Source organism: Eleutherodactylus coqui, chromosome 1 (assembly GCF_035609145.1).
Source record: "Eleutherodactylus coqui strain aEleCoq1 chromosome 1, aEleCoq1.hap1, whole genome shotgun sequence".
Classification (NCBI taxonomy): domain Eukaryota; kingdom Metazoa; phylum Chordata; class Amphibia; order Anura; family Eleutherodactylidae; genus Eleutherodactylus; species Eleutherodactylus coqui.
The window spans coordinates 312,770,628-312,783,248 of NC_089837.1; the positions used below are offsets into that span (position 1 = coordinate 312,770,628).

At 41.3% G+C, this 12,621-nt stretch overlaps 1 protein-coding gene across 4 annotated transcripts in view; it reads right to left on the bottom strand.

The window, feature by feature from the left end:
• COL8A2 (collagen type VIII alpha 2 chain) overlaps positions 1-12,621 on the bottom strand; it is a 133,734-nt gene that overhangs the window by 62,927 nt on the left and 58,186 nt on the right. The window contains exon 1 of one of the 4 annotated variants that reach the window (XM_066574979.1): positions 2,617-2,698. The exons of the other annotated variants lie outside the window; for them this stretch is intronic. Within the exon in view, the coding sequence (XP_066431076.1) occupies positions 2,617-2,619 (3 nt within the window). The 5' untranslated portion in view covers positions 2,620-2,698. Of the gene's footprint in view, positions 1-2,616; positions 2,699-12,621 lie in introns of those variants that run through there. 4 annotated transcript variants of the gene reach the window in all.

Sequence of the window (12,621 nt, forward strand, 5' to 3'; positions counted from 1 at the left end):
TATATAATGAGCAGACATCCCAAGAACTATGCATGAGCATAGCATTAGCACATAGAGATAAAGCACAGGAAAATACTTTGGCTTCACAGTGGACTTATATATCCTTAGAGTTCATGGCTTAAAGATCAAGGGCTTGGAAAACATTGTGAGTAATATACAGGATGGTGATCATAGTTCATTACTACTCAGGGCTGAAAAGAAACAGATTTAGAATCTGAACTCCATGACCCTTCTTTATATCAATGAGGAAATACTGTTCAATACTAACTTGATATGTCATTAGTTCTGTATTAAAAAATGTTTCTTCTACTGATTTTTACATTATCTCCTTTCTTCATTAGCTATTCTTTAGCTCACAACTTCCAGGCCACACTCTCCTGTGTCTGGTAACTTGACAGATGGGCTTCTTCACTTTTTCTCACCTTTCTCAATATCCTGATTTAGCCCCACCCCTGGCAATGTCCTAGCCACGCCCCCTGGTGCCACTGTAGCTCCATCCCCTGGCACCCTTATGGCAGGTCCTAACACAGTGAGAATACAACTAAGCCATTATTATGTCAGACACAACTCAGCGGTCCTGACAGGAGACACTGACCTACCATCTCCACAGAGATCCAGCAGGCTGAAGGACCTTTGGTGACGTCACTGCTGTAGGAGGAGCCATTCTGGAGTTTGGTAGTACTGTATACTGGATAAGACAACAGAAAGTACCAGGACCTGTGATGATGTCACCATCATGTGATCAGCTGTGTGTGTGTGTGTGTGTGTGTGTGTGTGTGTGTGTGGAGTCAGGGATCACATGACCAGGGGCTCATCACTGTATCCAAGAGTTGTGTGTGTCATGTGTGCAATCAGCATAAATGTAGTAGAGCTGTGAGTGGCTGTTTGTCTAATGTGCTGTGCGTGTAATGTGTATAGTCAGCCAAAATTCAAAATAAGACAGCAGCACTCACCAACGAAACCATCAACTGGTGGAATGGATATGAAGTGCAGATGCTCGCCTCAATAGAACCGGATCCCAGGTCCAAAATAACAGTCCAGTAAATTTGTAATAGAGGCAGCATCAATAGTGCAGGAGTAAAGAACGTTAAAAACCTTTATAGCGCTGTGCATGTAATGTGTATAGTCAGCATGAACGTATGTCATGCAGTACAGCTGTGTTTGTGATGCACATGTCATGTAGTGGAGTTGAGTTTGCAACATGCGCATGTACTGTGGCACAGCTGTGTTTGCACGCGCATATAATGTAGCAGAGCTGTGTTTGTACCATACGCATGACATGTCTGTCAGGTGCATGTCATGTACCACAGCTGTGTCTATGACGCCTATGTCATGTAGCAGAGCTGAGTTTGTAATATGTGAATATACTGTGGCATAGCTGTGTCTGTCACGCTCATATAATGTACAGAGCTGTGTTTGTACCATGCGCATGTCATGTACCACAGCTGTGTCTGTGATGCCCATGTCAGGCAGCAGAGCTACGTTTGTAACATGCACATGTACTGTGGCACAACTGTATCTGTCACACGCATATAATGTAGCAGAGCTGTGTTTGTACCACATGTCATGTACCACAGCTGTGTCTGTGATGCCCATGTCATGTAGCAGAGCTACGTTTGTAACATGCACATGTACTGTGGCACAACTGTATCTGTCACACGCATATAATGTAGCAGAGCTGTGTTTGTACCACGCGCATGTCATGTCTGTAGGTGCATGTCATGTACCAAGCTGTGTCTGTGACGGGCACATCACATAGCAGATCTATGTCTTTCAGGTGCATGGCATGTAGCACAGTTGTGTGTGTCTGTCACATGTCCATGTACCACAGTGTTGTGTGTGTGATGTGCATGTAGCAAAGCTGTGTGGTGCATTGTGCCACCAGAAACACTGGTACTATAATTTCCTAATAATTACTAGTATCATATAATATTAGTGGTGTGAACAATACCAGTCTCAGCTTGCTGCTCAGAGGACAGGTGGACTTGATCATAGTATATTAATTAACTGCATGATTTATGAAGCCGAAAGCCATTTCACCTGCTACTTGGCTCTGATAGAATCACCCTTCTGTGTTTCACAAGCATATTTACTCTCATTCTCTCTTGAAAAATCTCCAAATACTTTCCATTGTTTACAGTGGAAAGGATTCTGCAGCCCTTCAGAAAACGTGGAAAGATTTGCAGTTCTGCCTTCATGTCTCACCGCGGAGAATAATGATTCAGAGATTACATACAGAGAAGGTGAGCAGCCAAAATATTCTGAGCTCTACTGTTCTATTAAACTTTAAGCCAAGTAATCCACAGTTGGGAACATGTGGTCATAATGGGGTTAAATAATTTAGCCAACCTTTGCCTGTTTCTTCATAAGGAAAGATTATTTAGTACATACCTAATGGTATATATAGGTCTCTTATAGGTCCAAAAACCAAGAAACACAAACTGTGGCACTGGCCCAAACTGCCATGCCCTCAATGAACTATCAACAGTAGTTTGGAGTTTTTAGAGCTTTTATAAGAAAAATAAGCTAAAATAAATAAGCAGGTACTATGACTATCTAGTGCAAGACATGTCCATATACAGTGCTGTTCATAATGTAGTACCTACTACATATTACCATATTACTTGTATTTTCTATTATGGAATTCTTGTAGCAAGCTTGTTGGCTGTTTCTACAACGTCCATGGAAGTCAATGGAGAGTAACACAGTCCTGTATGGTCACCTCTCCATTCTTCTTCTGCCCAGATGTAGCAGCTGGAGATCGGTGTGGAAGGATCAATAATTTATGGCACATCCTGGGAATATGTTACATAAGCCAATGTTCAGAATAAATGTATGAAGTCATTATGTGGTTTAATGATTAATAAGAAATACAATAGCTATACTGTAGATACTTAGTGAATTCATAAAAGAAGCCAAGTTATTGGAACCTATTATTCTTTTGTTACTATAGAGCATGGCCTATGATGTATAATACATGCAAATTTACAGCATTGGTTAAATCTTAAATTACTTCTTAAATCCTAGATTAAATCCCTACATCAGATATTCATGTAAATTAAACCTAATACTGTTAGCTGAAATTTCCATTTCTTCTGAGAATGGAATCCAAAACCATTTGAATACATTTAAAGAATTTGTCATCATAACTTCCACTGGCAGAGAATCCCATAGGTCTAGACACACGAATATCAGCTTGTTATTCTTACATTTATATAAAAGGATCATTAGACAGACCTTTGTATTTTTTTCTGTTGTAGCTTATAATAGAATCTAATGGCCTATTAATATAAATATAAGGCAAATACTCAACTTTAATAGCCAAGAATTCCTTTGCTGCTCTCTGTTTACCCTGCTCTCGTGAGTACCGCTGGCAATTACTTGCCACAGCAGTGATATTTAGGCCACAAGATCACTGTGAGCAGTGACTAGCGGAGTTTGCCATGTGTCAACATGGTCAACATGGCACAACATTGTTGCAGTAATGTGTGTAGTGACCTGGATTAGGGTCATTACAGCACTTATATGGTCACTTCATGGTTAAATGTGTTTATTGCTGTAAGTGTTAAATAAGTGTTAGAGGTTGTGTTTTTCATCTATATTCTACTTCACCATTGTTCTATTGACTCACAGCTCCCCTATTCTAATTGGGTTTCCTAGCAACAGCCTGAGGAGTGGTTATATAGGTAGCAGGAAAAAAGAGGGTCTGTGATTGGAGGATCAGCCCTCCGCATGGGTTGGGTGAGAGGAGGCAGTTAAAAGGGAGAGTGGGTGGAGCTTAAGGCAGTCTAGGAGAATGGAGAACTTGTGAATGAGAAGAAGGAACATCAAGAGAAAGCCAGTGCGGTGGGAAGAAAGGAAGAAAAGTGTGAGTACCAAAGCTTGTTCATGTTGGAAGTATAGAAAGACAACAAGAGAGAGTGGTTGGGTCCAGGAGAAGATAGAAAAAAGAATTTAAGGCTGGGTTCACACAGGGCGTATTCCCATCGGAAATCTCGCAGTTTGGCCACAGCAAAAAGCGCGAGATTTCCGCCGGGAGAACCGCCGCGGAAAAAGCCGTGGCGGCTTTGAAGCAGCCCGGCTGCTCGCTTTTCCGTTGCGGCCGGCGCTCCCATAGAGGAGAGCGCGACCGCGACGAAAGTAAATAATAAACAGACATGCTGCATCTTTTGAAACCGCGGCTACAGCGGCCGCAGCCGCGGTTTCAGCCGGACTTACCACAGCGGATTAGCCGTCCCATGTGGACGAGATTTCTGAGAAATCTCGTCCACATGGCTGGCTAATCCCGAGATTAGTGGCCGCGGGTGGATTTGCTGCGGTTTTGCCGCGCGGAATTCAGCCGCAGCAAATCCACCCGCTGTGGAACCCAGCCTAACAGTCAAAAGAATAAACAGAGTGATATAGAGAGAGAGTAAAGAGAAACTCTATTGATAACCCCAAAGAGAAAAGCTGGAATTGGAATCAATGAGAATCAAGGAATATTCCCATTGTTCAGTTGTAATCATCTACTCTAAGTAGCTATAATGCAATTTGTGTAACTGTCCCTATCTGAAGAGCTCTCTCTCTCTCTCTCTCTCTCTCTCTCTGTAAATAAAGCATTGCATTTTTTTACTGTTCAACCTGCCTCCTTGGAGTCCCTTCCCACCACCGACAACCCACTGCACTGAGGTACTACACTACACTTTAAGGAGAAAAAGACAATTTCCCTTTTTATTTTTTACATCTTACTTATTATTTTGTCTGGAGTAGGTTTTGGGCTACATATGGACTGGCATCATGAACTTGACAAACCACCATCTTACCCTGCCCGCCTTCGGGGGTAGCACTCAACACCAAAAGCAGAACACTGTTCACGCTGCAGCATTTCTCCACAGCTCGCGTTTTTGTTGCATCTGTGAGAGGGGGAGTAGCAGAGCCACCACCAATGTGCTGTCACCTGTACCCTTCCGTGGCCTGCGGGCGCCACATGTATACAGAGACCAACATTCCCAAAAAGGGTCCAGTGGCTTTTTATACACTGCTCAGAAACAATGAATGTGTCAATGGGAATAGGTTCAGGAAAACACACAGATCTTTTCTTTTGTGCATTATGTACCACTGGATACCCGACTCTCTGCCTATGCTGTAGGTGATTATCTGTCAGCATGGATAAGTAATCACCTCACTTGAAAACTCTTCAAAATAAGATGTATTGAGTTACTTGAAGGCTATCACTCTCCAATTACCACAGTGGGATAGACGTTAAAATACTGCTTTTGTACAATATTTATGGAGCATAGCAGGGTATTGCTAATTAAGATATGGTGATCAGGTATTACATTTGAGTCAGCTATGTGAAAGCCAAATTTCTTTTTGAAAAGACAAAAGAAAGGAGAAACTCTGTGATCTTAGTAGATTGGGGATGAAGGGAGAACAAGACGTGGTTTGGTCCCTCCCTTGGTATGCAGGATTTTGGCACTATCCCGAGTTCTTGTGGTATAAAGGCCTTTGATCTTGTACACATTGTAATGGAAAGCACCAGCAAGGTCTAAAACACACTATAAAATTTCAGGTATGTACATATACAGTAATATATATATATATATATAGGATGTAAATTTGAACTATATATATATATATATATATATATATATTGTTCAAATTTACATCCTTAAAGCCCAAGGATAACTTAACTTTCATTAAAGAATTACTATAAAATGCAGTAATATTAGTCATTGCTGCATCTGAGTTATTTGATCACAATATTTGAACGATTTACGGTATGCACATAACATACAATGAGAATAGCCTATGTGGCGACCACTGACATACTATATTTTTGCATATAGTAAAAGATGCATGTGCTCTTATTGCCCTAACACTTTTATCTTTATTTATGGTACACGGTGCTCTCTTCATCCTCATGTGTTTTCCGGTTTCCTACACATTGAAAATGTGTACTAACTTTAATATAAGTTTAATGAATTTTGGAAGGATTGTGGCAAAATTATTGATAAAATTCTATTTGGACAAGTGTCAACCGAACGGGTTCAAGGTACAGATTCCTGTGATCGTATCTCATAATTAATTTCTTCCCACAGAATTCTCTGCCAATAGTAATCAGGCCTAAGTGTGTAAACCCAGTGGAACGACCAGTGGTCTACCTAATAGGCCATGTATTCCAAAGAGACCAGGCCAATGCTATGGTACAGAGGGTGCTGATCATGTTGGTGGTGGTGGGGACTGATATCAAACAGCTATTTTCTCAAGCCTGGATTCCTGTTTCCCCAAATAACACCCCCAGATTCCTACTAGAATCACCACAAACAACCTTTGCAGAGCTCTTAGGAGAGGATTCAGCTTACCAAAAATGTAGTTATGGTTTTGCCAACATGATCAGGATACTTTCTGGGCCGTCAAGTGTTCTTGAGGACTATATAATACACGGTGTCAAGTATTACCTACCTCCCCAGGGTCCAGTGATCCTGTTTTTAAGGTGTACACACTGCAGCAAAAATGACATGATAACTTTATTCTTTGGGTCAGTATGTTTACGCTGATACCAAATTTAAATAGTCTTTTTCTGCCACCATTTTCTGACCACCATAACCTTTTTTTATTTTTCTGTTGATATAGCTGTATGAGGGCTCATCTTTTGTGGGAAAAGCTGTGGTTTCTATCTGTACCATTTTGGATTATGTACAACTTTTTGATTGCTTTTTATTAAATTTTTGCATGGAGACAGAGTGCAATTCTGGCACTGCGTTTTTTTTTTCTAACGACGTTTACCAAGTGGGATAAATAATGTATTAATATGATAAGTAGGACTTTTACAGCCATGTCTGAATATACAGAAATATATGACAGCCCTGGGGTCTTCTCAAGACCACTATTAGCACCCCGAAATCTCATCAAAGGGTCAATGTTTGGGACCTCCGATCAAGCCAATTAAATTACACTGTCAGAATTTAAAGGTTTTGCAGCTATGATTTGCAAGCAATGTTGAGGCCACATATTGAGTGGTCTCAGCTTTCGAGCTCATGCCATATTGAAGGGGAATCTGTCACCTACTTGTAGCTCTATAAGCTAAGCTTATGGACTGAAACTAGGTCACCCCTGGAGTCTATGGATGTAAGTATTATACTTACCCCGGTGTCACTGGACGCCACCACTGAATGCACTGAATGGCGCTCTAAGTAGTCCTCCCTTCTAATTTTATAATGGGTCATTTACTTAGCAGCATCACTCTATGCACTGCAGCGACGGCTTCCAGTTCTTATATGGACAAGAGAGGTAAGTATAAAACTTATATCCCTGGACTCCACGGGTCACCTACTTTCAGCCCATAAACCTAGCTTATAAGGCTAAAAGTAGGTGACTCTTTAACCCCACGCACATACGACGTACATGAACGCCGCTGAGGCACAAAGGGGTTAAAACGCTATTAATTCCACGCCAAAGTACAGGGGCACAAGAGTTTTGGATGGGAGAGCACAAAGAGGGATTCTGCAATAGTCTAGGTGGGAGATGATGAAGGAATGCACTAGCATTTATGTTGACTTGGGGTAGAGGGAAGATTAGAGAAGTGAGGCAGAGAGAGAGAACTCTGGCTGTATTGTAAGTGTTTGGGCACATCAAATCACTGTACCCATTAACAGAGAGGCGATAGTGCCCCATCCACCTAAAAAACATAACAGGAAGAAAGGAAAGTGAACAAAATGAACAATCTTCCATTGCTCCATCTGCTCTATTCAGACACAGGTAAACTTTTATATGAAAGTATACCATTGTAATCTCAGATCAGAAGCAGTTAAGAAACACCAACGCGAAATCACCAGTCAAAATCATCTATTTCCAGCTTACTCTTGTTCCAATGCTAGCAGAAAATCTTGTTTATTCCTTGCTAATAGGCGCCTCCTGTTTCAGATTTGCTGTGTGTTTAGATATATGTCTTTCCGCCTGCCAAGATTCCTAGGCAGATATATCCTTAGAAATGTAGACCATTTTCTCAACCAAATTCAAAGAAAACAAACGACAGGCCAAGGTCTGATATGAAATAGTTTGGAAATGAGAAAAAGCTGCCTCGGAACTCAGTTTACATTCAAATAAGTTTCTGCGGGACAATGTGGTCTGCTGGGCTTCTTGAACATGTGAGACATAATAAGGGAGAGGCTGCCCTGCTGGTACTAGGTGTGTGAAGTTCTTATGAGGAATAGAAACATTTGTCATGTTCAGCTATGTAGCAAAACACATTGAGGGGTCAAAGAGGAAAGGGAGAGTTGCTTCAGAATACACGTCCAGCGAAGTTGTCCGTACACAGTTTATAACAAGTGTCCGTTGGTATGGGAGACAAAGTTACAGATCTGAGTTTACATTTGTGCAAGCTTTGGTGAACCTATGTGGCAAAATGCATCTGCGTCCTTGTAGGTGTAAATAAATCTGTGATCACTGGGGTCTCTTCTCTCTAGTAAAGTCCAGAGGGAAGGAGTTGAATAGATCTGTTTACTGTCTTCACCCCTTAGTAACCAATATGGTAAAACACTATGATATGGCCAAAGGTGGACGCCCCTTCGATTTAGGCTTGACCATATTAGGCCTACATATTAGTAATAGATGCAAATAAAAAATTCAGTTACCTAAATCATTACTTGGATTCAGGGGCGTAAGTAAAGGCTCAGGGGCCCTGATGCAAAAGGTGAGTTGGGGCCCCCCTCTATCTGTATCTGTACCCGTACCCATACCTAAACCATGCTGCACAGAGACATAACTTGAAGCTTCTGGGCCCCAATACAAAACCTGTAAAAGGGCCCCCAACTATAATGCTTTATTCATAGTACTGGGCTCCCTATATGGAGAAGAGAGGCTTTATGGGCCCCCTAAGGCTCCTGGGTCCGGGTGCAACCGCATCCCCTGCACCCTCTATAGTTACGCCCCTGCTTGGATTCTGGAGAGGTAATGTTGAGTGGTAACAGCAGCTCAAAAGCGATACAGTTGGTAACACAGGCACTAATAACAGAACTGCCATATAATGCAGCTATGTTTATGATCAACTTTGGGTTTCCATAGTGGAACAACCATGCTCAAATTCAAGATCACCATCAGCAATGTCAAGCAGGAATTGGTGTAACACACACCACCAATGATCTCTATAGTACTGGAAACACTTTCACTAAAGTGATAAACCAAGCTTCATTATCTGGCTGTCAGACAGACGAATTTGGGTTTGGTAGATGCCAGTAAAATGTTTTCTTCTCCAATATGCTGTACTAACTGTGTGTTTCAGTTAGAAAGAATAATGCTCTAATGATGTTTTCAGGAGCTGCAGTGTGCACTGTATTGTCATTATAGTGGTTGTATGAGGATTTTTTTTTGTTTGAAGCTTGGTGGAATCACCTTCCTGCGTCTGTCAAAGAGAGAGTGAAATGCTGGCTCTATTAAGTGTTTTATTGTATGAACCCAGGTCTGTATTCACAGCTACACTGCTCAGTACTGCTGCATGATGTCTTCCATGCTGTAGCTGCTTCTAAGGGTGTGCAATAGAGTTAAGAAAGCAGGATCACATTTTCTCTGTGTGTGCTGTGTATGGGAGACATTGTGCCTCTTAAATCATTTCAATTTAGCTTTAGCAGTTTGTTTAGGGTCATTATCCTGCTGGAAACTGAACATCTACCCCAGTCTCACATCCCCGAGAGACTGAAACAGGTTTACCTCAAGAATTTCGCTGTCTTTACTGCCATCCATCTTTCTTCAATCCTGTCCAGTTTTATAGTCCCTTCAGATGAAAAGCCCCCCCACAGCATGATGCTGCCACACCCATGCTTCCCTGTGGGAATAGTGTTCTTGGGGTGATGGGAGGGTATTCACATGATGGTCAAGAGGTTCATTTTTAGTCTCATCTGAGTAGAGAAACTTGTTTCATGTTTTTGGGGAGTCTGCCACATGCCAAACGTGGTTGCTTATGTGTTTTCTTCAAGCAATGGCTGGTCTTCCATAAACCCCACTCTGTGGAGTGTAAGACTTATAGTACTATAGGTACCTCCATCTCCACTGTGGATCTTTAGGGTTCTTCAGAGTTATTATGGGTGTCTTTGGATCTCTGATTAATGCCCTTCTTGCCTGGTCTAGGAGTTTGGGCGAATGGCCTTCTCTTGTCAGGTTTGTGCCATATTCTTTCCATTGTGTTTTTATGGATTCAATAGTCTTCTGTGGGATGTTTAAAGTTTGGGATATTGTATTTATAACCCAATACTGATCTATACTTCTCCACAACATTCTTACTCACCTTTTTGGACAGCTACTTGGTCTTCATGGCTTAGTGGTGTTGCAGACTCAGGAGCCTTTTGGAGCAGGTGTATTTATACAGATATCATGTGACACTTCAATTAAACACAGGAACATTATTCAACTAATTATGTGACTTGAAGTAAACTGGTTGGGCCAGACCTTATCAAGGAACCAAAAAGTTATCCAAAACCAGGTTTCTCTATAACATATTTTTTTTCAGATATGAAGAGTGGCATGGCAGTTAGTATATCCATGTTTTCATGCCATTTTAGGGATGAGCATGCTGGAAGAAATGACAGCCTTAAGATCAGTGCTATACAGAGAGTCCAGACCATACAAATCCAGACCTGTGAGAGGAGAAGACTACAAAAGAAAGTTATTAAATTGAGTCCTATTAAACTTGGATGGTCGACAAACTAAAGGCTGAAACCAACGTCGGGATCTTATCTATCAATACTGATGTTAGCTATCCAAACTTTTCATTTTTTTAAAATGTTTTTTATATGTTATATGTATGATTTTTTACATGATCATGTGATTGGAGAAGGCTTTAAAAGGGGTGTGTTTACGTGCCAGCAACAGGCTATGACTAAGGCCTATACCCGAAACACATAAGCTGGGCAGACTGTGTTTCCATGTTTTATGTCTTATATGAATAAAGGCTTAACCCGTTTTTCCTGATCCCACCTGGGTCTGGATAATTTCTCCATTTGTGGATATTCTCGCCCTTGCTCAGGGTCCATCCATGCAAGTAAAGTTGGTCTGGATCCAAGGCCTAACCTTGCATTTACCTTTGGTTATAGACCTTATTTAGGGCACTCACAACTTTTCCGTTTTTAATCATTTATTTAAGGGGTTGTCCCGCGAAACAAAGTTGGGGTATACACCTCTGTATGGCCATATTAATGCACTTTGTAATATACATCGTGCATTAAATATGAGCCATACAGAAGTTATTCACTTACCTGTTCCGTTGCTAGCGTCCCCGTCTCCATGGTGCCGTCTAATTTTCAGCGTCTAATCGCCCAATTAGACGCGCTTGCGCAGTCCGGTCTTCTCCGTGTTGAATGGGGCTGCTCGTGCTGGAGAGCTGCTCCTCGTAGCTCCGCCCCGTCACGTGTGCCGATTCCAGCCAATCAGGAGGCTGGAATCGGCAATGGACCGCACAGAAGACCTGCAGTCCACCGAGGGTGAAGATCCCGGCGGCCATCTTCGCAAGGTAAGTAAGAAGTCACCGGAGCGCGGGGATTTGGGTAAGTACTATCCGTTTTTTTTTTTCAACACATGCATCGGGTTTGTCTCGCGCCGAACGGTGGGGCTATTGAAAAAAAAAAAAACCCGTTTCGGCGCGGGACAACCCCTTTAAGTAAAAGTAACATATTTTTTTCACTCCATTGTGAAATTTTGTCACTTTCATTACATAGAATTTAAATTAAAATCAATTTTAATTCCAGGTTGTAATGCAACAAAGCACAACAACATCAACTAAAGTGAATAGTTTCACAAGGCAGTATATAGCATAAGGTAATAAATGCTTTGTTTCACCCAAACCAAAGGCTGTTTCATACTTTTACATTAGTCCACATAAGCTACGTCTCAATTACATCTCAATGGACAAGAACTGATCCACTTTTCTTTTGCACAACTTTTAATAATTCTCCCTCATAGTCTTAAGTTTTTGAAACATGAAATGCCCTTTGAATCATTATTTAATGAGAAAACACAAGTAGCATTCCAACAATATTATTCCAAATTCTGTAGGGCATGTTCTTATGATTCCAAATAATTCCGCAGTCTTCTCACTTCCTCAGACTCTCCAAAACTTACTTCACAAAGATTTTCTTCACTAGTGACTGACAGCTGGCTGCTGTGTGCATGTATGAAGATACAGCAGCTGTCAATCACTGAGGAGAGTCTGCCCTATGTATCCACTGTATTCTTTGATCACTACTATAAACCAAATAGCACAATATTGGTTTTAAGTATTCAGTCTAATAGCAAAATGGACCTGTAATATGCTTTTGTTACATAGCCAGTATATTTAGGTGGCAGATGTGCATTTGGGTGGTACAAATATGCACATATGTCTATCGATTTGCATAATGTCTCTGGATAAATATTGATCACATTACTCAGAAAGTGCTATACAGCACCAATCTAATGCCTTCAGTGCACAGATAGATAACCATTCATTGCTCAAATATAATAGACAGTAGTTTCCCCAGAGTGCAATATTTTGCCCTCATCGCTCTAAACTATGCAGAGAGAGTGTTATACTTCACCAACACAGAGGCCTACAATGCCCACATAGTGCCATATTGTATCAGGATATAACCAAACTGTGCACATTAAGCACCA